Source organism: Cloeon dipterum, chromosome X, assembly GCF_949628265.1.
Source record: "Cloeon dipterum chromosome X, ieCloDipt1.1, whole genome shotgun sequence".
NCBI lineage: Eukaryota > Metazoa > Arthropoda > Insecta > Ephemeroptera > Baetidae > Cloeon > Cloeon dipterum.
The window spans coordinates 3,482,387-3,510,265 of record NC_088790.1 but is presented as its reverse complement, the minus strand read 5'-3'; the positions used below and the strand labels follow the sequence as shown (position 1 = coordinate 3,510,265).

General features: G+C 45.3%; 2 protein-coding genes across 7 annotated transcripts in view; one reads left to right on the top strand and one right to left on the bottom strand.

Moving 5' to 3' along the window:
- Sema2a (Semaphorin 2a) overlaps nt 1-27,879 on the top strand; it is a 300,390-nt gene that overhangs the window by 267,579 nt on the left and 4,932 nt on the right. For all 6 annotated transcript variants that reach the window (XM_065496354.1, XM_065496353.1, XM_065496351.1 and 3 more), the window contains 3 exons: nt 2,440-2,502; nt 15,797-15,904; nt 21,647-21,917. In XM_065496354.1, the coding sequence (XP_065352426.1) occupies nt 2,440-2,502; nt 15,797-15,904; nt 21,647-21,917 (442 nt within the window). The remainder of the gene's footprint in view (nt 1-2,439; nt 2,503-15,796; nt 15,905-21,646; nt 21,918-27,879) is intronic.
- LOC135947465 (N-fatty-acyl-amino acid synthase/hydrolase PM20D1-like) lies at nt 5,878-8,332 on the bottom strand. Its single transcript, XM_065496355.1, has 8 exons — nt 7,970-8,332; nt 7,687-7,919; nt 7,541-7,627; nt 7,302-7,438; nt 7,052-7,247; nt 6,857-6,997; nt 6,564-6,801; nt 5,878-6,510 (listed from the first exon to the last, which is right to left on the bottom strand). Exons 1-8 carry the CDS (start codon nt 8,286-8,288, stop codon nt 6,254-6,256), a joined length of 1,608 nt encoding a protein of 535 aa, XP_065352427.1. The 5' UTR covers nt 8,289-8,332; the 3' UTR covers nt 5,878-6,253.

The window sequence follows — 27,879 nt, the reverse complement described above, 5'->3', positions numbered from 1 at the left end:
AAAATGTAAATCAACTTCGCACACACGAATTCCCCTCGGGGTTCTCACCGTGCTCTGCGCCTAATTGCTGTGGATTTTTATTCTCTTCCCGTGATGATATTTTTTCACAAGCAGAGAAGAAAAAAACATATTTTTGCTCGATTTGATAGACTGTCAAAGGAAGCGTTGCAAAAGGTCTGGGATCAAAATTGATTTCGTCCGGAATTTCCGCTTCCCGCTCCTCTCGGAAAGTTTGAGCACACTAAAAGTTTTAAGCCGTCAGAACAAAGTGCCGATTACTCACTCACCAGACTTGAGCAAACACCCACCAAGAAGTGTAGGAAACGGTCAGTCGGGGCAAATTAATCCGAATTCAACCCAATTGGAAACAATATCCACCAAGTGAGTGACATCAGCGGCGTGCATTAGAATGATCAAACCCTCATCGCCAACCGGCCGAGTGGTATTTTAATATAGTACTGGTAGCTCGATCTGTTTGTTTAATGTGTGAAGAGAGAGGGAAGGAACGAGTTGGGCGGATGGAAGCCATTTCTATATTTGATTATGACCGTTGGAAGCAGTCTCTTCAGCTCGAGAGTTAATATTGCGCCGGGTGAATCAGAGGGTCGCTCGCTCTTTATCTTCGAGGTCAGCCAGACGAATTTCAAATGATCTCTCTCTCTCTCTCTCTCTCTCTCTCTCGCTGTTTTCCCAGCGCAGCCACCCCCGGCTCGAGTGTGTGCTCTTTATTATTAGTTCTTGATTCAGCCACCGTAAAACGAGATGGAATAATAATTAATCAGCACCCACTTCCACGCTTCTGCCGATTCCAACAGGGTGGTAGGCAGAAACGCCTACTTGGCTCTCATTATCATAAGCTCTTAAGGCGCGTTTAATTACTCTAAGTGCGCGGACGGAATTGTTCTCTCTCTCTCTCTCTCTCTCTCTCTCTCTCTCTCTCTCTCTCTCTCTCTCTCTCTCTCTCTCTCTCTCTCTCTCTCTCTCTGGCAAGATGTGGCGTAGTATAAAGCCAATTCTGGCTAATGTGTTGAGGGTTCGCGGCAAGCAAAGTTGGAATGTGCCGACTGATTTTTTGAGCACAGTTTAACTCGCAAAAATGGCGAAACTTTCGTCATTTGCGCGCAACCTCTCAAATCTGATTGTGAGGTCTCATCATAACTGCGTAACTTCCTGCGCCATGCGTGCTCAATTCAAAAGTACTCGAGAGTTAAAATTTTGTGGGCAGAAGCTGTTGCCATTGGCCGTTATTGTGATAAAGAAGCTCCGTAAACACTTTGTGCAAAAGACGTGGAGCGTGAAACCCTTTCCAACAATGAGGAGATCGGTTTCTGGGCCCACGGGCATAATCAAATAATCGGAGATCAAACAAAGTAATGGCCAGCCCCGGCTTGATCAAATTAAACCAGAGCCGCATCTGCAGCGCCCTTTTTGCAGCCCCTGCCTGTTTTCTGCAAACACTGGCGCACGCACGCACGCACACACACACGCCCGTGCAGATTGATATTTAGATAGCGGCAATTTGACGGAACGGGCCGGGGCTGTTGTCTCTGCCGCCTCCAGTATCTGATTAAATTACTGCTCGATAACTTCAAAGAGTCGGCAAGGCATTCATAATTTCGCTACACTTGCGTCTGTCGCCATGGCAACCCGTTTTTTTAATTCGACGCTCAAAGGTCTCTCCAGCCTGAAGTGGCTTTGATTTGTTGAAAACGCGAATAACATTATAATAATACGTCCGTGTGTGCGCTGCATCGTCGGTTGAAGTAGAAGATCGTCTGCTCTTGCCGTAATTCCAATTGGTCCGGTAATAATTGCAATTTGTGTGGTGCAGGGGCCACTGAAGGAATAACTCCTTGGTCCCTAATTCAATTATCATCACGAGGGAGGATGGTAGACACATTTGGATCCTAGTTTCTTCGATTTTGCTTTTGTTGTCTGTGATAACCATACCAAACAGTCACATGAACTATAATCATGAGAATAAGAACAGTAATAATAGGAAAAAAAACCTACAGCACAGGAATTAAATAGGATTGATTTTGGAAACCCCTGGAAAATCCTTGTTGCCAATGCATGAAATCATCCCTTAGGATTCAATTGAAGTCATAATCGACTGTTAAAAGTTTTGGGAAAAGTGGCTGCAAAGTTTGCATGCTATGCTGTCTCCTTACTTGAAATCCTATTTTATTTTACAATAAAGAGTTTCCCTCAAAGTTGTCATACGCGGTTGGACAGACCTCGACGAGAGGAATCTGCCAAGAAAATTTGAAAAATTGTAAAAGGTTTTTTCTTGCAAATTTTAGAACAAATTATTTATCGATCAGCATCCTAATCCATATAATTTTCAAATGTCGCCCTGTATCAATTCACATTAAAACTACAATTTTCTTTATTTCGGAAAATGATATGTTACTGACCAAATGTTACTTTATTTTCCAGCGTGACTCTCTACAACTGGAGCCGGGCCAAGTGACCAGCTGCGTGGCCAAAGGCAAATCAGAGGTGAGTTCTCGTTCGACTTTTGATATCTACCAATTTTCACGCGCCATTTAATCCGTAACTGACGCGTAGATGGTGTGGGGAATAAGTTGCGTGCCTTGCAAACCAGAAAACCAGCCGGACGCTGTCGAGTATTTTCCCTCAAGGCCCTCGCCGCGCACTTTTCCCTTTCTTCACGTGCCACCAACGCGGTGCTGTGTGAGTTATTGCGGACGAAAAGTTCACTCAAATGAAAAGTTCGCGCGCGCTAGAAAGAGGGAGAAATCGACAGTGGCACGGAAATTTTCTTTTGTCCGCGAGTGGCGAATTTTCACTAGCAAACTCATTATCCGCGCGGGATTAAAACATCGTTAGCTCGTTTGTCTCCATTGTTCCTTTCCGCTGCGACGTGTAAAAAGGGAATTTGACAAATATTGTCCTTGTTGCCGCGCAACGCCGGCAAATTAGCGCAGATAATTACGGTGTGCAGGAGTGGAGATAAAACTTCATTAAAGTAGCAATTTTCAGCAGTGACGGCGTGGCCCGGCGCACTGTCTTTTGTAGGCTGACGTTTTAAGACTAATGGACTCGCTGCTCATTACGCATTACGGGGCGAGCAGCCCTTAATTTACGTGCACACACCCTTGCTTGCGTACATACACACAAGAAAAGAGAAATCCCGAGCCTCGGCAAACTTTGCCTTTTTACGACCTCGCCTTTTCCTAATGACGTTCGGCCCGTGCGAAATGACAAAAACGTGGCAGGTGCTTTTAATAATCAGACACGCCCGCAGCCACCTGATGCGGTTTAAATTTATAATATGGCGGTATCAGCCGAGCTTGGAAATATGGCCGTCACGCTGGCTGACTGAGTTTTTATGTGTTTTTGTTATTACATCGCGCGCGGAAAGGTGTAAAAACAAAGTCCGACTTTTATGTCAGTTGCGAATTATCCTCAAGAGAATCATTGCGCATCAAAAAGCAGGGTAGCCATGCTCTGCTCGCAATTCTCCAGCCAGCACTGCAACGGCGGCGCTCCTCGTGACTTATTCATCGCCGACTCATACTTTATGCACAAACAGAACTGGAAAAGAAACTAAAGTGCACTAAACTTGCTGCTAAAACTGTGAAAGCAAACTTCGCGAGAGAGTTAAGCAAAGTTGATGCAGCGGCAACGTGTAATTAAAGTTTCATATTATTACATATTGAAACAAGTTTTTTTAGTCCTATCATTCCTGGCTGCTATCCGATTCAAACTTATCGCAGTGACAAATTGCTACTTATTTTTACATCAGAGAAAAAATAAAACACCGGTTGCACAAGCATAAGAACTAAATGCAAGCCATTCTTAAGATACATGTTAACGGTTAAAGTAGTTTAAGAATTTATTAATTGACAGTTCCAATCGATTCCAGAGGGCCGAATTCGGTCAGGGAGCCGAAAGAACCGTTACTTTTGCGGTTTTTGGTTTGAATATAGCCAAAAGAACGTCGATGACCAATCAGATAAAGGAGCGGTTCTCTGATCATTGTGGCGATGTTGTCTTTACGTCAAAGAGCCAATCAACGAACCGCTTTCTTTTTCTGGTTGGTCGACAGTGTGGCACTTTTTGCTAGGTTCAAACCAACAAACCGCCAAATTAACGGTTCTTACGTTTCCGCCAACATATAGCACATGTCGTTTTGAATTTTTAAACCGAATTCGACCCTCACACTCAGTCTGAACAATGCAGTGTGTATTCCAAGCGTCTTTACTCTACACGAATTTTATCGAAGTAAAACTATGATTAGTTTGCTCATTTCCCCCCTCAATGAAAAAGAACTGCTTTACTGACATAATCGTTTATTTTGTGAGAGCAAAACACGTGTTTGCAGTCAAGGAAATAGCCTCTCGCGACAAGCAGTGTAGGAGCAAGTGTCTGGGCGACGACACGCAGAATGGCCTATTTCTCTTTCGTTCTCTCTGCGAGCGCTTTCCTTCTTCTAAACTGGAGTCGGCGGCGGTGGCGGCGGCGGGTGCCAACAAGAAACGCAAACAACATGCTCGTCGTCATTTCTCTCTTAATTTACTGCCTGCCGTCATTTCAGACTGGACCATTAAGAACTTTTTACACGCCTAAAGAGAGAAAGAGATGCAGCAGAAAAAGTGAGGGCACACAGCGCTGGTTTTCTTATTTATCGCACGCGCCCCGAGAGCATGGCGCTAGACAACACGCGTTTTCGGCATTAATATTCACACTCGAGTGAGTGCGCGACCGAACTCGAGGCGTTTTGCCCGGAATTTATTGCGAGGATGTGAAACTAATGAAATGAATTCGAGCAACTTTATGTCTCCACGGCTAGACTCAAAATTGGCCGCGCCCAGAGACTGAGAGAGACCGAGTTTGCAAATTACAAACAAGCAGCGCCTAGAGAGAGTTGAATTTCCGCTATTGAAATTAATGCCCTCGCCAGCAAACGCCGCCATGTATTTTTCAAGTTCGCCCGGCCCCGAAGTGACTTCGTGTCTAATTTCTGGTCTCGTTAATCTCGCCGAGCGAGCTGAAAGTTTTGATTCGAGCCAAACTTTGCTCAAGTTTATTACGTCCAGCTGCACCGACTCAATCAGACGTGCGCGCGTTTGTTTTAACTATTTCCACGTCCGCGAATTCTGCCACGCACGCCAGACAATAGATTCGTTCGCAATCCAATTAAATCGCGAACACGCGCGCACGCCAACCGCCGACTGGTTCGCATCAATTAATAAATAATGCGCTAAAATTCAGTTTGCCGGAGCGCCAAGTGCATTCAATTAATGGAATCTGGCTGTTTAGCGAGCGCGACGTGTTCATAAATCATGCTCGGCCGGTGTCGATAGGTTTGCACTCATCCGTCCACTCGATTGTGCCGGCCGGCCGGCAGAGAGACAGAGGGAGACGCATATATTCAGTGATGCAAGTCAATAAACACGAAACACAATTGGCGCTCGCTCACACGTCGGTTCGCATTGTACCTCGCTGTAATGATAGCGTCGGCTGGATTATTATTACGCTCGCCACCCTCCCTCCCTCTCTCTCTCTCTCCAATTCGCCCGCTATTCGTGCATCAGGTAATGCGGCGCAGTATCACATGTACAAAAGGCGTCACAACATGCTCGTACGAGGAACCTACACAACACACATCCATCTCGGCCAAGTAGTGTAATCCTTGTCAGCTCTAAATATCAGCGCAAACACGCTACACAAACGCCCATTGTTGCGGCCTGTCCACTTTTGACATGTAAATAAGGTGCTTGCAGAAGGAAACATATTAAATTTCGGCCCGGCCGGGTCCCGGATGTTACATTTTTCCGGGAAATAGGAGTGAACATACACTCGATTTATTTTTGTTGAACAGCGGCGTGAGGGTAAACAAAAAGCAGGTCAACAAAAGTATTTTTAATCAAATCAAATTTGCACGACCAATGCGCGCATGGCAAACATTAAACATTCCTGCCATTCCGGCCGTTGCCAAGTGTAATCCAATTTGGAAACGAATTTATTTCGCACAGTCGGCGGCGTTTTGATTTGCAGCTCGTCGGTTCACACAAGCAGCGCGGCGGCGGACGTTTCCCTCCGACAAGTTGCCCTGCCGCCAGAAAAGTTTCTCTCTCTCTCGCCTTCTGCTCTTTTCGAATGAAATTAAAAAGTTCTCGCAGTCGCCACTTTTAATGTAAAAAGCAAACGGCCCGGACTTTGCTAAGTGTGCTCGTGTTGAGTGTCTAACTCTGTGCTGCTTGTCACAAAATCAATCCGCCACTCACAACTCGTCCTCGTTTTGGCTGCGAGTCAGCACCGGCTGCTCGTCGTCTGGCGCCAAGTCGAAAACCAAGTCCGAATTTTGCATGAAGCGGAAGTAGAAGTCAACCATCAGCTTGTAGTCTTCGATGGCGATTCTCTCGTTGTCCCCGTGGTACCTGCTCACGTCATCCGGCGTCACTTTTGTCGGGAAGAAGCGGTACACTTTGTTGCTGAATTGTAAGTAGTGAACCGTGTCCGTCGCGGCAATGAATACGCCTGAAATTTAAATTCTAGAGGCCCGTATTTAATTAGTAAAATAATGCCCTTACAAGGTGCGACCACTATATTTTCGTATGTTTGGTAAACAGAGGTGGAGATGGTCTGAAAAACAAGCGCGTCTGGTCCAAATGGAGAAACTGGATGCGGATCGATTCGGCTCTCTACACTTATTTTCACTTTTCCGTCACTGATTGATATGCGATCCTCCTGAATTACTTGTTCGATCGTTTGTCCAGGGTGAACTCTGTGATTCACTAGAGCGGTCGCTACCTCTGGAATGATGTTATCCTGCATTTTTGTCGGAATATTTTATCAAGTCAATAAAATACAGGCAATTAATTACCTTTATGCCACTGTTGAACATTGTTAAGCCTGTGGAAGTTTTCACCACGGTACTCTGAAGAGGGTCTTTTTCCATGAAAGAAGCCATTAATGAGCCAAAGATCCACATGTTTGCGTAGAAAATCCTTATTCCGTAATCAGTCTAAAAATATTGCTGTTTTATTACGTCTGATTAATTTTACATTAAACAACAAACCGAGGAAGCGACGTAGTGAAAAGTGTCCGCTTCAGGTCCTGTACCGAAATAAACGGGTTGCTTTCTTTTCTCAATGTTGCCAACGGCTCGGCCCAAAATTCCGATTGGCGATTCATTCGGCGGGTAACTCGCGTGCTGCAATTTCCCCGTCACTTCCAACTTCAAATCCAGGTACCCCTTCTCCGACACCCCAATGCTAATCATGAAAATGGAGTTCAATATGTCTCTCTATCCGTAAACAAGAACTCACAGGGCAGCTGGCTTACTCACGCCAGGAAGAATCTTATCAGTGATGAATAATCCCTCGTCCATAACGAAATCTAGTTTGTTGACACCCAAACTCTTCAGTTTTATAGCGATATGGAATGCTCCTCGGTGGCCGCCGATCTGAAATGTGATTAGAGGATTAAACAGATGTCAAATTTTGTGACAGTTTCCTTATCAAACAAAACTTTCAAACATTTGCTTTGAGCAGTGAAAAAAACTCACTTCCTCGTCGTGGCCGAAACCAATGTAGAACGTTCTTTTGGGACGCGCCCCCAGACTCAGCCAATATTCCAGCGCCTCCATGATTGCCTGTCGCACAGCGATTTATGAATGCGTGTGTTATCCCCGTGGTGTGTTAATCAAATCACCATGACGCCTCCCTTATCGTCGATGGCGCCTCGTCCCCAAATTTCGCCGTCCACGATGTCCCCGCCGAAAGGGGGATATTTCCAATTGGCAGGCGGCGCTGGAACCACGTCCATGTGCGACGTCAGCAGGTACGGAAGCTTGCCTGGCTCCGAACCGGACACTTTGTACAGCAGGCTGTAATCATTCACAATATGCCGCTCCACGAAATCGGATGCGTGGATCAGTGGAAAACCTGAATTAGAAAATTTATTTACGTTACATAAGTTTTGAATTTTTACTCACTCGTTTCCAGGTAGTTGCGCAAAACGACGAATTCCGATTTGTTTTGATTATTCGCATCGTAAGAGACGGTTTCGATTCGCAGAGCCCCGGCCAGTCTTCCAGCTCTTGCTGAGATATTGTCATCAGTCACTCCGGCAGTGTTGGCGTTATTTAAAATGCCGATGTTGCACTGCGGAGTCGAAATAACCGCTGCCTTGATCAGAATCACCATGAGCAGCACCAAGATGACGAAAACTGGCACTCCAATTATGACAGAGACCAGTATGATCCAAAATCGTTTGGACCGGGTGCGGCCATTCATTTTGATTCCGTCCGACATCGTGCCCGTGCGCTTGTTCACTGCTCAGTGTTCAGGCCATAGCGAGATATTCAAACTAACTGACATTTTAGATAACGATGAGAGATTGCCATCGAGGTACGTTCTGTCATCCACAAGGTCCTTTTTATTTATCTCGTTATCTTATTATCACTCATACTGTTGGAAAAGTTGCTAATTGTTTTGCATACGGTTGAAATAAATAATCGCTAGACTGCACTTGAAACAGATTAATTCAACTTCTTCAACAAGAAAGAAAATATGCTGCAATTAACGACATAAATGACGTGTTTTTAATCTAGTGTGAAGTCCATGGATTTAAAGAGGATTGACACTGGAAAATGCTTGTTGACAATGATGAACTAATCCGTTAGGATTCAGTTGAAGCCAAAAATGACCTAAGTAGCATTGTACATTTTTTAAATCCGATTTAATTTCAAAGCCAAGAGTTTTCCCAATAAGTGGCATACACCGTTGGACAGATCTCGACGAGAGGAATCGAAATCTGCCAAGAAAATGTGGTCAAACGCTGGAAATTTTGGAGAAAATTTGAAAAATTGAAATTTTTACTTTAGCAAGGTCCTTTTTTTCTAAAACAAAATGTTTGTCGATGATCGGCTTATTGCATTCAACAATTTAAAAAATATTTTTCAAATGTAGCCCTGTATTGATCCACTTTAATTGCTTTGTTGCACTTTCTTCATAATTCAACATCACCTCAAAGTCAATTCACTATTTCTCTTAGTAGTGTGGAAAAGTGGTGTCATGACAACGCAAACAGACGGAAAATATACGACTCTTGTCTTTTGCAATAGTCACACATGCTGACTGATTTTTCCCGCTGGAATCAGCAAATTATAGCGTTGCTATGAGCTGGCTTTGGCGCCGCACGCGAGAGTTATTGCAAAAATAATTTTCCAACACCCGCAAAAGTGGCACTCGTCACAAAAAGCAGACGCAAAAGTTTTGATTAAAATGTCCTTCGCGCCTCGCGCAAAGTTATTGCATCCTGCTCGGGCCAGACTGGTGCTGGGGAGGCGGCGGGGGTGGCTTCCGCGCGCATTCACACACGTCCGTCTGCCTGCGATGTGCGCCATATACGCCGGGCTGATAAGATTTTCAATTTGGAATCCATCTATCGGCAGCACTTTATGAAAACGAGAGGAAAAAACACGCCCGCCTAGAACTCCCTCGTGTGCACATGTGTATCGCACGAGGAAATCACATTGTCACAACACGCGCATGCAAATATCTGCAGCCCCGTGTGATATACTATCTCGGCGGGCCTCCCTGCTTCTGCTCCTTTTCGCACCCCGCGTGGCTGGATATTGGCCGAGCTGCCTGCCTGATATCTCTTTATGTCCGCCAGCCAAACTGCCTTTGTCTCCTAGCTCCTATCAGCCGGCTCGCTCGAAACAAAAGTATGAGAGAGCGGCAGCGGCAGTAACATCTCGTGCTTGGCTGCCTGCTCACTGATCCGCGCAGATGTAGTAATAGATAAATGTAACAACACCTAATAAACCCTGTGTCGCCGCACTGATACAGCAAAGCTGCGTACACGCGTTTTCGGCAAAACAAGAGCACTTCTGACTTCATGCTTCGTAAAATCCTTTCATAAAATAACAAAATGTTTCGCTTTAAAGCGCGCGCATGTGAGCTCCCTCCCTACTCCCCCCTTAATGCATGCGCGAGGGAGAAAATGTTGTAGCGGATGAATGTGTTGTTTGTGCTGCGTATTTTGCGCCCCGGCACAGCCTCGCAGAGAGATTAGCATGATATTTTGCTTTATCACTGGGTTGATATTTTCGCAAGTAGGACTAACTTTCCTCCGCAGTTTCTGCATTGCTTGTTCAATATTGCAAATTGTTTGCATAGTCTTTATCCAGTTTTATTAGAATTCCTGCTACTTAACCACTTAGTAAGGCTCTGCTTAAAGCTGAAGGTTTTCTTGCTGCAAATCTTTTCAAAGTTTAAAAAAAAGCGGGAAAAACGTTCGCACGTCGAGCTGGACTTTTTGGTCGGAAAAATATCCAATTTACCTAATTCAACCCTCAAGAATCGATTGATGTGCTCAGAAACTTCGTCAAAGACGGTCTTTAATTGCTTCCCAATGTCAGAGATGGCAAAAGGTGGTTAATTTAGTGACTAGAAATGGTCAAGTAGGTAGGAGGCGCCACTGGCTGGTTTTCGCACCTTTCTAGTAGTTCTTGGTGCGGGGATGCGAAAAGATGGCCAATATGGGCCCAAGTTCCTCTTCAGGGCCTCTCAGTGGAGTTATTGGGACCCGGTGAGCCCACGGGATGTGCTGAGCAGAGGTTCTGAAAAGAAACAAACTTTATGTACTTTGTTCTGCTAAAAAATTCCATTAAGACGTGCATCCCCGATCACACCGCAGTTTTAAGCGCTATTGTTTGATCTCAATTCAGTCGCTCGTTTGCAATTCCAACCCTCGTCCTTTCCGATATACTGCATGCGTGAGAATTCGGCTCCTCTGGTGCTGAATAATGCATAGGAAATTCACTTGCAGCCGCAGAAAAATAAGCAGAAATAAGCGCACCGCAAGCACATATCCTCTTACGACGCTGTAAAGGAATATTGGATACTTTTTCTCCTTACCTGCTGCATAAGCTCATGAGATATTCAGTGAAGATTTTCCACCACCTTCCCTCTTGCCGGCGGCCAAGCCGCGTGCGTTGCTGCTTCTTTTTCGAGCCGCTCGCGCGCGAAAGAGCAGAAAAATAAACCTGCTGTAAATTTCCCCATATCGACTATAGCCGCGCTCGCCGCGGAGAAATAACGAAATTTCCGCACAAAAGTAAAAAATAAATCGCCAACAAAAGGCAAAGTGGGCGCGAGCTGTGCGAGCCAACTTGGCTTAGGCAAACAAGCTCATTATAATGCCGCCGCACTCATTGTGCAGGTGCATGGTTGTACGTACAATTTTTCCGCCGCCTCCCGTGCCACACGCTGCTGAATTAGGATTTTCTCCTGCATGCACAGCGATATAATTGCCAATTAAAATGCTTGGCCATCTCTCGTGGAGTGCACCGGCCTCGCGGAATTAATAAAATGCCAACCGTGCATAATCTGCTGTGTGCACGGGAAAGTTTTCCAACTCGTATTATCGACAAGTCATAAGGGCAAATACTAATAATTTCAGCGGGCAATTATTTGCACACATCCTGTGTGAGCTGACAAAGAGAAAAGTTCGCGCAAGCTGCATCTCATAGCTGCACACATGGATGATCACGTTAATTTTTAATTAGGAGCAAGAAGGAGAACGAGTCGGTGAAGTTTCACTCGGGGCGCAAATATCTTGCAGTTATTAAGCGGCTGCCTTTGTTGGTATTCGACAATGAGCTGACTTAGAATAAAGAGCGAGCTCAAACAGTTATGAAAGACGAGCTACGATTATTCCTCTTGAAACGGGAATCGACAATTTTACTAAATAAAACTGACCCAGTTTTCACAAGCACTGTTGCAATTATTCCATTAAGTTGTCAGCCGCAGCACGCCGATGAAAACACAAAAGCAAAACTGATCCGGTCTGTAAAATAATAAAAGCACCCGCTGCCGTGAGCGCTTCATTTGATCGAGGAAAAGAAAAACAATACAAAATAATCCGGGCGTCGATTCCAAGAGAGAGGGAATTAAATTTACGACCACACAAACATGCAAGCAATTTCTGCTTCGCGGATATTAGCCGGAAAAATGGCCTCGCCAGAGATGAGAAAAACGCGATTGTGCCCTTTCTTTCACTCGATTTTTCTTTTACTCTTGCTGGCCAAAAGTTGATTGGTTCGTCTGGTATCAAAACAGCAGTGCTTTCATTGTTATTTGGCGCCGTTAAACTCATCGTGGAGCGCAGAGAGACTCCGCGCCGCTGTTTTCGTTCTTGTTTTCCTAGCCGAGATAAGAAAGAAAAGAAAGAACAGTCTCTCGTCTCATATACCGCGCGCGCTCTCACTCGCTGCTTTATTTCTCCAGGCTTATCTTACTCTTGTAATATGCGCCACTGCCTCTTCTTTTCCCTACTTTTGCTCTTGGCTCAGGAATTTTATCCGCTGCTGCCTTCTTCTATATATGCTGGTTCCATTTTCCGACAAACAAACTTTTTTTCGCTCAAAAGAGCCTTGAATGAGAGTGGAAAGAAGGGACCAATTTTCCGATACACAAAGAAAGTCAAGCTTTTGGATCAGGGATTAAAGAAAGTGGAGTGAAAACTACTTTATTGTGTTAGTAAAGGCAGATACAATCGAGATTTTTATAAATTTTTGTTAATTTAATGTTTCTTGTAGAATACATAGAGTTAAAAATCTGCAAGAAGATGGCAAAGAAATTTAAAGAGGCACTGCTGACATTTTATTTATGATGTAGCTGACAATGAGGGTCAAAGGGTTAGGCAGCCGAATCCTACCGTTTCCAAATCAACACGGAGTGTCAAGAATCGGTTGAAACGTAAAAACCGTTACTTTTAGCTGTTTTTGATCTAAACCAAGCCACAAGAACGCCGGCGACCAATCAAAGAGAAGGAAGCGATTCTCTGATTGGACGTAGCGATGGTCTAAGATCAAGACAGCAGCGCCACAGCGGTAATCAGCACAAGCGACAAGACATGTCAGCCAGGAGCTTGATTTGTCGTTTGACTCTTTCACGCTGGCTGTCGCAGTGGCGCTGATGTCTCGATCTTTGAACACTTCCTTCTCTGATTGGTCGACGGCGTCTTGTGGCATTTTTTTAGACCAAAAGCCGGGTAAGTAACGGTTTATACGTTTTCACCATTTTATTACAAGATTAGAAGTATTTCGACGGCTAATCCTAAATAATTCGACCCTACGGAATCGATTGGTATATTCAAAAATGAAACCTAAAATTTCCAGTCTGAAATCCTTGCTTTGAAATGCAGTGGAAATTCCGAATGAAAAAGCTGCTTGGTGCTCTTTCAATCAGAGCGTCGCGATAAATCAGGCCCGCGCTGTATTAGGCTGGCAGCCCCATTCTTGGTGTGTTTCACCCTTTCTTGGCGCCTCGGCCGCGCGCACAATGACCCTAATAGCAACGGGGGCGGATTACAACAGGAGGCGGCAGTAAAATAGGACTTGCTCTTTCCCTCCCGAGCACACACACACACACACACACAACCAAAGCAATTTCTTCCTCGCCAGGGAAGGCGGGCTCTTCTGAAACTGTAATGTAGAATTACGAGCTTCATTCCCGTGGCAAATGGAGCCAAAATTCTCGTGTGCCAAGTCGACGGCGCGTCGCAAGCCAAAAAGTTACTTACTTGCTTGCTTGATCAGTCAGAGCTGCTTATTTTTGGCGTATTTATCACGCCGGCGTCGAACGTAAATTTTCTGCTGCACACGACTAATTAATTTTCGCACCCACGCGGTGATTGGAGTGCCGCCAATCGAATTTCTTTCAAATAGTGTTTGATCGTGGAGTGGAAAGCGCAAATTTAGCCTCGCATGCGCCTAATTGCCAGTCGCTAAGTTGCTTGGAATTGACCACTCGATGGAAACTCGGGTTCCCGAGACCGAACCGCGCTCTGTGTACATATAAATGTAGCCTGCGAGTTTGCAGTGTCAGAGAAGCAAATTTAATATTATCTCTGTCACACTGAATGGTCACACAAAATCATCAGCATACACCTCCGTGCACAGTCGCTCTTTGGAAATAATATGGCCTGCTGCCGTGTTGGGTATTATTTAATGCTGTTGTGCATATCCAAACACAATATCAGCCGGTGCTGTGTACACAGATACAAACACACAAACTGACTGACTGAGAGAGAGCTAAACGCGGTTTGTTGTGTTTCCGCTGGGCCAAAGTTATGAATATTTCGCCAGTAATGTTGCCGGCATTGTGTTTGCCAAGCAGATTTAATTGAAATTGACTGGCTTGACAAGCGCGCGTATTTTGTCCCCCATTTGGAGAGAGATAGGCAGCCGTATTTTGATATGACTCTGCTCTGCCATTACGCCTCCAGGATCCAGTTGGATGCTGCTATGCGTGATTCCAAATATAGTTAATCACTATTTTCCACTTCAACTCGGAGATGAAAAGCTATTAAATTGACCAAACTAGTATTAATCAGTGCTAATAAATTCATATCAATGACTCATTAGAGACAGTGCAGCGAAAGGTTGCTATTTAAGAGCTTTACAGACACCATTTTTTGCATTTTGTGGCTTGGGAAATGTAGCAAAAGTTTAGTTATGCAATGTGCAATTTTGAATTCAGGAGCGAGGAACAGTTAAATTTCAGATTCAGCCAAATATATCTATTTAACTTTGATGTTTTTTACACCATTTAAATCCCTCTCGTTGCGATCTATTCAATAGGTTGAAAATTTGGAGGAAAAATTCCTTAAATTGTGAAATAAATCGTGATTTTACAGTAGGGAGACCGTGCTTGAAAACCGTTGAGCCGATTTTCTAAAAAATGAAGCGTCAATTGCGGAAAATTCTTGCTTTTCCCTCATTTTTAGTTAATGGTTAAAAGGATTTTTCACAAATTTTCTGTAAAGCTTTACTTAATAAAAAAATGCATTTATTTTGAATATTTTGCATACATCTGGTGTAAGCATTTTTGAATAATTTAGATTAAAAGAGATATTTATAGCGAATCAGCGGTGCAAAATAATTTATTCGAGATAGCAGTAGCGAGCAAAAAAAGGATTTACAACAGCAGTGAGTCCTTTTGCTGCAGCATATGACTCTGTTATTTTATCCGCTTGATGGAGAGTGGCTCAGCTGACTTTTTCGCAGCACTTCATCCGTCCATCCGTCTTTTTTTATTTTTTGTCAGTGCATGTAAAAATATAAAATCCAAAAGCAGACCGGCGCCAATAACTCTGAAAAAGCAGCCGGATTAGCATTTCCTGAGAGAGATCAAAAGCTAAAGAGGAAAAATCAGCCGTTTGCCCTTTTATTCACAAACCATTTGTTTGCATTGTGTATCAAAAACAGTCGGCGGCTTTTATCATCCGCGCAGTACATAAGGTAAATCGCTCGGCAAACTCTCTCCAATTTTGCGAGTCATCAAGCGCGCGCACAGCCCAAAGTGGTCGTTTTTTGCGGCTGCTCGCAACAAAACTACCGCTTTTTTACGTTCGCCCTGCGCTCCCTTTTTTGTCGGTCATTCCGTTTGGTCACTAATCGATTGGTGGCCGCTCAACTTGTTCTCACCCGAAAGCTCGCTGGATTTGCTCCGCCGGAATTATTACCCGGACGAAAAAAAACGAAATATTATCGCACCAATTGATTCGGCGTGTGCGAGAGCTGAATTTTAAAGAGCCAAATAAAGCACTCCGGGCGAGGCAGGATTTACGGCACAGCAGCGCTGATTTTTCGGACACTTTGTTGTTGCTGCGAAATTCGCGGTTTATCGGGCCGAGAGAGAGAGGGGGGTTTATCCTAGCGTTTTTAGCCGCTAAAAGAATTTGTTTTGTTGTTATTGTTCTGAATTTTGAAATTACCAACATTAACCCTTCCACTGTTTTGTTTCAGGCGTTCGACTGTCACAACCACATCCGCGTGATCCAGCCAATGGGCGACGGCTCGCGGCTCTACGTTTGCGGCACACACGCCCACAACCCCAAGGACTGGGTGATCTACGTAAGTATGCCCGCGTCGCGAAAAATCCAGCCCGGCATGTTTATGAGGCGACGGTCCTCGTCGACTCTGGCTCGACTCGTTAGTATGCGCGCGGCGGCAAACAGAGCCGGGGTTCAAGTCAACAGCAGACGCCGTCGGGCTGAAACAATTTGTCAAAACGCGCGCGCCGACCGACCGACTTTCATTGTGCGTAATCGAGTTAGAGGGCTGCAGCCTTGCGGCCGGGCTGTCTGTCAATCTGCCACCGCTGCTCATATAAACGGCGCAGTTTAAAACAATAATATGCAAAATCTGGCCGACGCGTGTACCGAGCCACCCTCTGCTTAGCATACCGCACCGGCAAATTCGGGCTGACGCCGGTGCGGTGCGGCGCCGGGGCCGCGCCTGCAAAGATTGCCGGCTGTTCTGTCTTGCACATTAGATTACCATGCGAATCACGAGTGTAACTGAATTATCTCGCACTCGCAACGGGGGCACATACACACACACACATACACGCAAAACTAACTTTGCGTCAAAGAACCGTGCACGTGTATGAGTTGGGCTGGCATGCCTGTCTCTACACGTCTACCTGCGTTGGTGAAAAAGTGGCTGCGCCTCCGCGAATCTCACCTAGCCGAGGGCAAATATTTTCAGCCGACTCAAAATTTAATTTAGCATGCCCCCGGGGAAAGCAGTGCTACACCTCGCTTGCTCTGCACAAATATCGCCGGGAGAAATCTTTATTATTCAATTACATGCAACTCGAGGATATTATTCACCGCAGTTAGCATAAAGGGTTAATTTTATCTATTTCTTGGCACTGCAATTTATTTTTGACAGCGCCAGTTTATTCCTCAAGGTCGAATTAGGTTAGGCAGCCGAATCACTCGGTACAAAATTCGACACGAGCAGCCGAAAATCGGTGCAAACGTAAAAACCGTTATTTTGGCGGTTATTTTTTTATTAAGGACGTTAGCGACCAATCAGAGAAGGGAGCGGTTCTCTCTGATTGGCCAGATTGAGACAGCAGCGCCAGTGGAAGCGAGTCATCTTGCTTGTTGACCTGCCTTGTCGCTGTGGCGCTGCTGTCTCGATCTGGCCTATCAGAGAGAACCGCTCCCTTCTCTGATTGGTCGCTAACGTTCATATTCAAATAAATTACCGTCAAAATAACGGTTTTTACGTTTGCACTGATTTTCGGCACGTCGTATTGAATTGTCGACGGAGTGATTCGACTGCCTTATCTAATTCGACCTTCAGTAATTGAATAAAACAGCTTATATTTTCTAACTCTCGCATATTCAACCAGTTGTTACTTAAAATTATACTCCCTGGTGATTTCCTTTGACCCAAATCTTCATTTCACCTCAGTCTTCTCTACTTTAGCAATTAAACCTGTTTGCACTGCTTGCACAAATTGCAAAGTTTGCCGGCATAAATTACAGTATCCTTGCGGCTTAACGCGGTCGGTGCAGCTTCTCTCTGTTTAATAATGTTTGCCTGATACTCGCGCGCGTAGGCCAGTTTCGGGGTGCGAGAGCCGGCTTTTTGTGTAGACAAAGAAGATTTTCAAGCGAGCACATCTGCCTCGTTTCTCGGGAAACTTTTTGCTAAGACACGTGGCGGCTGTTTAAATTTTCAGGTAGCACAACCGCAAGCCTGCGGAGCTGAAACGAAAGCTGCTGGCTCATTACTGCGCAGCGCCAATTTTTGTACCGCTGCATGTATGTATGTGTGTGTGTGTGTGTGTGTGGAAGAACGCACACAAAAGTAATGGAGGGCCTTTGTTTGTCACGTTCGCCCTGACAGATACCGCAGCGACGTGTTTAATTTCCTTTGTGTAGAAAGAAGATCTTGCTTCACATTAATTGAATTCATAAAGTCAAACACAAACCGCTGTTCATAAACTTTGCGTGGAGTTCGGCGACACACATTTACGCCAGGAAACCCCTGCAGGTTGATACTTGAAATGAATTTCATCGGCGGAAAGTAGGTCTCGAGGTACAGTACGCGCGCCTTGTTTACGTTTCGCACGAGCCTCATTCCGCACTACGAATTTTCCGCGCTTGCGGCAGCGGAGAAAAGAATTGCGCAGTAAATGCCTTAATGAGCGTGACGCATGCTAAATTATATAACGGCCGCTGAAGCGTCAGGTGCGGCGCGAAATTTATTCATACAGAGTCGTGAAGAGCGGTGGTAATAACAATAATGCCGCCGCTGCTCCGCCTGCCAACCAGAGTCTTAGTTTAAATAAAAATAGCCCCACTGGAAACAGAGGCAAAATCTCCGTCGTCGTCGTCGTCGTCCTTTGCTTGCGAGTAAGTAGAGTGGAACAAAATGCCTTCATTTAATACAACGACTATGGTGCCAGGCTAGCTAGAAATGCTGCCGTGAGTTACTTTTTTCAAATCTCCATTGGGTAGTAAGCGGAGCTGCTGGAAAATTATTCGCATGCCTCTGTTTTTTCGCCACCGTTGCTGTTCTGGGTCTTGTAGGAGCGGAGGAAATTACACTGATACTTCCCACCGCGAATTCGTCGAGGAGGAAAAGAAAGACTTTAAAGTGGCCCTATTCCCTCTCAGATCTTGCCAATTTCATCTCCTTTTACGACATGTTTAATATTTCAAAAGGGCTTCAACTGCAATTATTTTTCCGCCGCTCGCTGTTTGTTTATGCGCCTCTTCCTTCCTGAAAAATGTTGTCTCAGCCGCAATTACACCATTTGCCTGATGGAATCTCTTACACTGATGACAAAAAACGTCTTTTTTTAAGCTCTGCTCTCAGTACTCACTGGGTCCCTGCGGAGGAGCTTGGGCCCAAAGTGGCCATCTTTCTCCTTTTATTGAAACGCCAGACATTATTTGTCCCTACAGCCGCTGGAAAGGTGCGAAGTGTCGCCTCCTCCCGTTGAGTTATTTGAGCAACCACCTTTTGCCATCTCTGACATTGGGCAGCCAGTAATTTGATCCTTGAAATGCTCATATTGTCTTGGCACTCCTTAGAATGCTTTTAAAGCTTTTGTTTGTGCTCTTTGCGCAACTATGATGAAACTTATTCTAACATGGACGCTCCCAGAGTCTTGAGGTAGTTCAAAAGTTATAATCACTACTTATCAAACAAATTCGAGTTGATTTCCCTTGTTGCAAATAAAAAATGGTTACGCTCAATTCGACAAAATGAAAATTTGGGTATTTGTTGAGCGATACGCCAATTCTCGACTACTGCACACCTTGTGAATATCTGTGGGCAGCAACTCCTTATGTTAGTTATCGCCATTTTTTATGTAAGTTTCATCTGGTATGGTTATTTTGTCATTTTTATTATTTCTAATCATATTCAAACTTTCGCGCGGAGACTAGGGGCGGCCATCATGCGCGGCCCGCGGTCTTATGACCGCGCAGTGGCCTTCTTGTATGCGTCAAACAATTTTGACAAGAAAAAAAATCGACTGAAGATGAATTTTAAAGTGCTCTCAGCAGTCAGAACAGTGAGATTTTGAAAGCCCTGTGTGCTCGTCGCGATTTTACAGCGGGCCGTAAAATTAGATTACCTTCCGATGCGGCTGGGTCGAATTTAAATTTAAATATTCATGTCAGCTCCCAAAGTTTACAGCATACTTAAAAAATAATAAAGCACAGGCCTGCGAGTCGCGAGCGAGTGACACACGTACAATGAAATCGACGGCGCCGGGGTCGTTATTAATTTTTGATAGTGCAGCGGGCGAACGAGTGCCGCTGCGATCACGCAGAGACGTCGACAGCAGAATTCAATTTCAATTCCGCGCCCATAAATTCGGCTGTTTCCCTCAATGTGTTGGAATGTAAATACTTGATGTGATTGCCAGCGCGCGCAGAGCAGAGAAATACGTACAACTGCCATTCGCAATTTATTCGCCGGAGAACGCCGCCAGCAGCAGCAGGTTGCGCCGGCAAATCCTCTGGGAACCGAATAATGCCTCTGCTGATGGCGGCTCAATGGCGCCGATAAAAAATTGAAGTGTTAAAAATACGACATCGATTTGCAGCTCGCCGAGAGCGAGAGAGAGAGAGAGCGAGCGAGCTGTAGTTATGCCGGCGGCGCCGCCGGCCAAATTCAAATTGTTGCTGCGAAATAAAACACGAGCTGGATTGAGCGGAAAGTAATGCAAAATGCAGGCTGACGAGAGAAATTCGGGCCGCTGCCGCCGTTCGCATGTCAAAAGTGAAGAAAGAATGGCTCCCTGGAGGTTGGTTGCGGTGCTGAAAATGGTAATTGCCGCTCCTTAGGCTGTTCGCCCGCACGCCCGACCCCGCGTTTTTATTCGCCTATATACCAGGCAAAAATTAGCACTTGCCAACGCCGCCTCCGATGCTTTTCTCCAATTCATCTCGCGCGCCGCCTGCTCCGCCAGAAAATTAACCGTGAATTTTGAGAAGCAATTTCACCCCTCAAGGGAACTGTACAATACTTTTTGCTCGGGGTTCATTTAGGACGGTGCGGTGCAAATTGATGAAATATTCTCAAGCGATATGGCTTCTCCTTTAATGAAGGAAATAAAAAATGTTTCTGCTTTACTCATCAAAGGAACATACTTAAAATAATAATAATGAAGAAAATAAAATAAATAAACTTTCCTTTAAAAAAGCAAATTCATCAGTTTGTGTACAAAGCTGCCAATAGATAGCGCCAGTAAATACTTTTTTATTTTAAGGAATTCACGTTGTGATTTTAAAATCAATCCTGCTGCTGTGTATTCTGCTCTTAAAATTATTCCTTTTGATGTACTGAGGACAAACTACATTTACAGTCCAGCCAATTACCGTAGATCGCCGTAAAAATGGCGGGAAAGATTTTTTTATTTAAAAAAAGTGTCATTCACGTTTCTATGGCGATTTGCTGAATTTCCGGATTGTTCTTCCATTCTTCTTCTTGCACGAAGATCAGAATATTGACGGCTTTCATCGTAATTTCCTCCAAATATAGTATTCGAGGAAACACAAGTTCATTATGAAGATTGTACTCTATTTTCGGCGAAGGGGGTTGTTTGTTTTCTCGGGATCTGGATCCAATTCACTTCAGGCCTCCTACGCCTGGGATTGCCGCTCGCGCGCGTGTTTTGACTGATTGCGTCTGTGCTCTCCGGCGCTGGGAACAAATTTACGAGCCAGGAAGCGCCAATTTTTATCTCTTTCCTGCTGCTCTGACGCGTATGCCAGCGAATTAATTTTAAAAACGCCCGTTTTACGAGCGCCTCGATGCGTCCATTTGAGCGAGCACGAGGTACACTCTTAGGAATTGCACAACTAGCACGCAGCATCAACTGCGACGAGCCCTGGTGCCAGCTACAAGCTCTTTCTCTCTCGCTTTATACCGAAAGTAGTTTCCAGCAGCAAGTCCTTTTTTGTCGTCACTTAAAAAGAAAAGACTATCAGCGGCGAGTAGTGTATACGGGGCGAACGGGGGAGTGCGGAAAGGCAGAGGAAAAAAGTGATTGCTTTCTTTACAAAAGCACCTTTCCACTGCTGCTGCTGCCTTGTATAAGGTTTCAATTACTCCTTCCTTTCAGCCCCTTGAAAAAGTTAATGAAAGATTTTCTAACGAAGTTTTTATCAATCGCGTTTGCCTTTACCAGCTGGCGGTACAAGAAAGTCTTTGATTGATTCTGCATTTGCCATTTGCGTAGTGCTTTTCTGTCCATTCGAGCGAAAACTAAAAGCTCCGCGAGCAAACAGCACTAAACACACTGCTTTTTCTATTAATTCCTCTTTCCTGTGCCAACAGTCAAACCTGACGCTTCTGTCACGCAACGACCACGTGCCCGGCATCGGTCAGGCCGCTGCCAAGTGTCCGTACGATCCGCACGACAACGCAACCGCCGTGTGGGTCGAGAAGGGCAACCCTGGAAACCTGCCCGGCCTGTACAGCGGCACCAACGCCGAGTTCACCAAGGCGGACACCGTCATCTTCCGGACGGACCTGTACAACATGACCACCCGCACACCGCAGTACAACTACAGGAGGTCCTTCAAATACGACTCCAAGGCGCTTGACAGTGAGTACTCTGCGTTCATTCATTCGATTAGCCCCTGCGGAGTTGCCGCATAGGCAACCTGTCTCGCTTCTCAGACGCGCGGGTTGCATAGCGTGCGACGGCGGTGGCATTTATGTCGAGATCAGGACCGGACTGGCCTATTACGCGCAGCGGGGCACCGCCTTGGTGCTCTTGACCCAGCAAAAGTTGCTCTTTCGCGCCCCTCAAACCATTTAAGTCCTTGCATGTTACAAAGGAGTTCTTGAAAGTTAAATAGGCATTCTTCTACGTTAGAAAGGTGTTCTTGAACATTAGAAAGAGTGTTCTTGCGCGGTTAAAGGTATTATTTCACATTAAATAGGCATTCTTGCAGGTGAAAGAAGCAATCTTGCACGTTAGAAAGGTGTTCTTGCAGGTTAAATAGGTGTTCTTGCACGCTTAAAAAGTGTTCTTGCACGTTTTTAAGCGTTCTTGCACTTTTAATACGTATTCTTGGACGTTAAATTGAACTCCTTTCACGTAAAATTGAGTGAAGGCATTTAAAATTTAAAATTTTCCTTACAAACCATTCCAAGCTAATCATTCTAGAACCCTTTCCCCCAAATCTCGCTAAAAATTTTGGCACCAGTCCGGATCTGCGATCCAAACGCGATTTTCGCGATGCAAATAGAGGGAAATGCTCGATTCCATGATTATGATTAATCGCCGAATCGCACCGGCAGATCAGCCCACGTTTTGCGCGAGTAATTACGTTTAAAGCAGCAATCGGCGTCGTCTGCCGCAACTAATGGGTCATTCGCGTGACTGCCATTTAAATCGCGGGGTCTGTCTGCTGTGACTGGATCATTATGGCTTTTCTTCCTCTTTGGAGGAGCCATCCACCGCCGGGCCGATCGGTTCTAGCTCAATTTGGCATTCTTTATATCGCGCAGAGGAAAAGTTTCTTTGTGTGCTAGCTGCTATTCAAATGGCAGGAGAGCGCGCTGCTTTATTGCTCATAAAACGCTAGCGCTAGTGCTCGATACCGTCGTAAATTTCTCTTTGCTTCATTACGTTCTTATGTGCGATCAATTTATAACTTTTGCAACTCATTTCTCCGTTTCCGTGTGTCTGGCGATCCGGAAAATCGGCTCGGCAGAAGCAGTTGACCGCGAGATTGGGAATGATTATTTCGCCAGCAGTTTATTGTTTTCCAGCCGTTGGTTTGCAATGCTTGTTGTTGTTCTCTCTCGCTCGCTCGCCGGGAAATTGAAGCGACGGGCAATAAAATTCACCTGGCCGTGCGCAAAAGCGCCACCAGCGCGCGCGCCTAATAAATTACCAGCCGAGCTGCCGACGAGGTGGTCTAAGTATGATATTAAAATCCTCCGCGCTGTAAAAACAGCCGGGTGCCATTGTTGGCGGACGAAACTCTTAAAAAGAGCAGACAGCCCACTAGGGGAAAGCCGGCACCGTCCAAAGTTGTGCAAAGCATCCAGAAAATAATCCTGTTAAAAAACGGTTTGCTATTTCAGATGGCGATGGAAATAAACACAGAGAGTACATGTCAAATCATTTATTGATGCTCTCTGCTCCAAGTTTAGAATTTCCCCCTTTGCGTTTCACGTGTCACATTTCCGACAGCCGAGCTCCTTGTTCGCATCAAGCACCTGTTTAAATTCTCGTTCTACAGGGAGTTGCCCCGTCGCGGGCTTCCCTCTCGCAGCCGAAATTGTCTTTTTCTGCTTCCTCTTGTTTGGCGTCTTTCCTCCCGCTCGCTCGCTCTCGCGCCGAGGCATTATAAGCTTTGACAAATTGTTAAAAGAACACCCCATTCTTTGATATTCCCCCGCCGCCTGTCTCATTGTGATGCCGCCGTTTTTGTTGGCGAATTTCCCGAACGTCCTCGGGGCCGACTATTAACGCGCTCAACTGCTAGAAATTTGCTTCGCGATACGTACGTTTTCGAGACAATATACGCATTCAAGGCGTGCGCGCGCGTGCGGGCACCCGGGGCTGTGTTTCTTTCTTTGAGCCGCACCGACGCCGGCTCCATAAATTTCGCGAGTCTGCAATAGAGACTGAAATTAAATTTTGCTAAAACAACAGGTTGCGCAGAAGGCAAATAAGTACCAAGGGCGTATTATTTTCCGATGCTTTGTACGAGTTGTAACTCTGCAACCCGCGGCACAGCGTGCTTATTTGGCTGGGGCTGGCACCAAGAGTTGTAAAAAACATCACAAAGGCTCTCGCGGAGAGATAAAACGGGGGATGGCAATCCTCCGCTTTTCGATATCCTCGCCGCGCCGCGCAAAATGTGCAGAGACGGGAGTTATGGAATTTATCGATTTTATCACCTTAGCAATCCGAAGAGGGCGAAAGAGGATAAAACAAGTTTGTGGATAAATGTCACCAAATACACCCCGCCGATAGTGCGGGGGAATAAAAAAATTATTCGCAGCCGGCGGTTATCAATTGATTTACGCCACGCGGCTTTAGAGAAAGTTTTTGCCACCCCTGCCGATTGTCCGCAAAGTTCGTGAAAGTGGAAATAAAGAATGGATTGCCCGCCGAGGTTCTGGGAAACAAAGCAAAAGTAAAGGTAATAAAAACAAAATTATGGCCTGGTGCAATCAAGTGGTAAAATTTAAATTACCTCGAGTCGCGAATTCTCGATTTGTTTTTGGTACCATCTATTTAAAGTAACACTCGAATTTACTGTTTGACATAGCCAGTTGATTCTTGAGGGTCGAATTAGGTTAGGAAGCCGACAAATCGAATGAAACAACCTTAAAAACCGTTGCTATGGCGGTTTTTGGTCTGAACCTAGCCACAAGATCGTCACGGACCAATCAGAGAGGAGAGCAGTGGTTTTCTGATTGGCTCTTTCAGCCAAAGCAGCTAGACTTATCCCTCGATTCGCTTCTACTGGCCGTCTGTGGCGCTGCTGTCTCGATCTACGTCCAATCAGAGATCAGCCCTTCTCTGATTGGATCTACATAGTAACCAAAAACCGCTTAAAAGTAACGGTTTTTTACGTTACCACCGATTTTTGGTCTAGTAATTCGTCTGGCTAGCCTAACTCGACCCTCAGGAATCGATTGGCACTGTCTAAAATTATATTCCGGTGCTACTGAAGTTATTGGGAAGAATTTTGAGTTGCCAACAGTGGAATTCCAGGTTGAATTTGCAGCTGAGCACACGCCGTGCGTATTGATCGCTTCCAAAACGGCCATTATTTGCGAATCCAATCATCTGATTGCAATCTGTTTGTCATTTGGACCGACATCAACGTCAAATTCGCGTTAAACAACAGAAAACACACAGGCCCCGTCACCGTCCGTGCAGCGGACGCCGTGAGAGCGGGTGCATTTTAGTTAGTTTTAACCTGATCAAGTGGCTGCACGCACACACGCGTCTCCCTTTGACTAAATAATCAATCGATAAAGGGCTAAGAGCCAAAGCTTTCATGTGTGGATGCGTGGCCGGCTGCACACGAATTTCGTTACTTCTCAGTTCAGTGGCCCGCGCGAGCTCGAAGAGGCTGCTTTGCACCCCCCTTGCATGGTGAATGCGCCAGCGGCGCCATCACATTAGTTAGTTCGAGGGGCAAAAACAAAGAGGCCGTCGTCGGTGCACTCTTGCAACGGCACTCTTTTCCAGCCATCAAAGAGCCAGCCGCGCTTTTTTAATGCGCCTCGCCAAAACTAAACAGCGGTTTCGCGCGCGCCGGACAAGCGAGGGGTTGTGAAAAACCTGGGACGTCAGTTGTAAAAAAGCAATAAAATGTGCACGCGCTGCGTCCTGATTCAGCAGAAATTCCTTCCACCAGCCGCGCTCCTTCTCTTCGGGATGGCGACTGTGTATTTTTGTTTGCTCATAAAAGCGAGAGCTCGAGAGGCTTCTGAATATGAAATGAGATGACTAGCCAAAAATAGTTTGTTGCTATGATAAATTTTGAAGCGTGTCAGTTGCGAAAGGGGTATATGTAATGGATTCTATGAATTATTTTTTTCCGCGCAGTGCCGATGCCGAGGCATGCTTGCTGCTAGGCCGGCGACGGGATTATTATTTATTTAAGTGTCAGCCGTGTGTCACTCAAGCGCAAAGGCATTAATGAGACGCGCTTGGACACGCGCTTTCAGTTTGAGGAGATTCGCACCAGATTTAGTTTTGCTTTTAATGACGTGCTTTCACTTGTCACCAACTTTGCGAACAGATGAATTTTCTACTGACAAGAGGAGTACATATGTATAGCTCCTGCGGCTTTTGAGATTTTAAATGTTCGGATACGGTTTTTCTTGTTCTGATTGCAAGAGTAATTTGAAAGAAGCGGAAGGTCTAAAACAAAGGCCTCGCTACCAAGTGGTCGATGGCAGACCAACTTTTAATGAGCAAAAGCCACGTGCGCAATCCACCCGCGAGTTTGAATAAGTACCGAAGAGAACAACACACAACAAGGCGCCTCATCATCGGCTTCGTCGAGTTGTTGGTTCTTTAGAAATGTTAATTCAGCTGCCTGGGGGATAAATTCCGATCGCGCGCAATGAGAGAAGCAAGTTGGTATCGACAGCAGCAAGGGGAGAATTATTATTTATTCCTGCGGTTGAAAGCAAAGAACAAGTTGCTCTACACAGACCTCTTCATTGAGTTGCGGTCGACGTGGCCGGAGGCGTCGGAGGTGTGCACTTTGCGGCGTGAGCGCCGAAATGACTGATCGCTAAATCCGATAACCGAAGCTGAGGGAATACGAAATGAGCTGCTCTCGCGCGATCGAATTCGCTAGGAACCTTTCTCTCTTCTCTACGTTACTTTTCAAGTTTGGCCCGCATTCTTAAGGTATTCCTATAGCAGTGTTTCTTTTCCATGGTTATCATTCTCTGTTATGTAAAGACAAACGTTTTCATCTAGATGTTTCTGCTAATTGTGTTTGCCAATTCTGCGATGAAATCTGTATAGACATGTATCATTTCCTCAATTGTAAAAATAATACAACTACCTTATTTCAAGCTGCTAAATATAAGAAATTGCAGTTAAATAATATCGTTATATAATGTACTCTGTATTGTACACCGTTGGTGTCTAATAAAATAAATAATAATATAGCAGTGTCAAGGAACTAGGAGATATTTGAGCATATTTCGGGATCTATTTCTAGCTGCTTGATGTCGAAGATGGCAAAAGGTAGCTCAGTAGCTTAATGGGCTGGTGAGGGGCGCCACTTGCTGGTTTTTCGCACCTTTCCAGCTTTCTAGCGCCTTCAGGAACAAATTTCTGGTGTTTTAATCAAATACCTTGGTGAAAAGATGGCCACGATTGGGCCCAAGCTCCTCTGCGGCCATGTTTTATCCGCTCAGGGACCCGGTAAAAGCCCATAGTCCACGAGATGTGCTGAGCAATCAAATCTGAGCAGTGGCTATCCCTTGCAAAAGACATTTTGACGCAATCATGAAACCTTTTATGGCATTTTTCCCTCGGCCGAACGAGTAGATAGGTACCAGGGCATAGACAAAATTTCCATTGAAGATAGGTTGCACATAGCCGTGGGCTGCAAATAGGGGGCGCGTCCCTTGTCATCAGCCGCCGCCGCACTCTCCCGCCCTGCGTATTTACGGCTGCTGCCGCTGTGATCTCTTTATGTGCATTAGCAGACTCCCCATCATTATCACGTGTGTGTCATTTCCATTTTCCCTCGACTGCATTTGCATTATTTGCCTCTTCAAAGTGCTTTTTGCCTTAAATGAAATAAAAGCTGCTCGCGTGTCCCCTCTGCCCGCCATCGTTGCCGCTCGGCCGACCACTTGCGAATTAATTTTTAAAAGCACTCCATTGTGTGTCGGTTTGGTAATCATTGCATTGAGGTAATTACCTTTGAAACAACAAACACACAAGGCCAAAAACAACAGCGAGTAATCCGCTGGTTTTAAAAAGCGGCAGAGATGCAGAGTAAATATTTGCGTTTGTGTCAGATTTCGCGCCAAAAAAAACTGTTGTCACAAAGGTG

What these genes read in the sequence shown, in the direction of transcription:
- LOC135947465 (XM_065496355.1), bottom strand. Translation starts at nt 8,288, where the DNA reads ATGTCGGACGGAATCAAAATGAATGGCCGCACCCGGTCCAAACGATTT. An exon ending in GTTTCGGCCACGACGAGGAA is followed by an intron (nt 7,439 to 7,540) that starts GTGAGTTTTTTT and finishes ATCACATTTCAG; the next exon opens with ATCGGCGGCCACCGAGGAGC. An exon ending in TGTTCAACAGTGGCATAAAG is followed by an intron (nt 6,802 to 6,856) that starts GTAATTAATTGC and finishes ACAAAAATGCAG; the next exon opens with GATAACATCATTCCAGAGGT.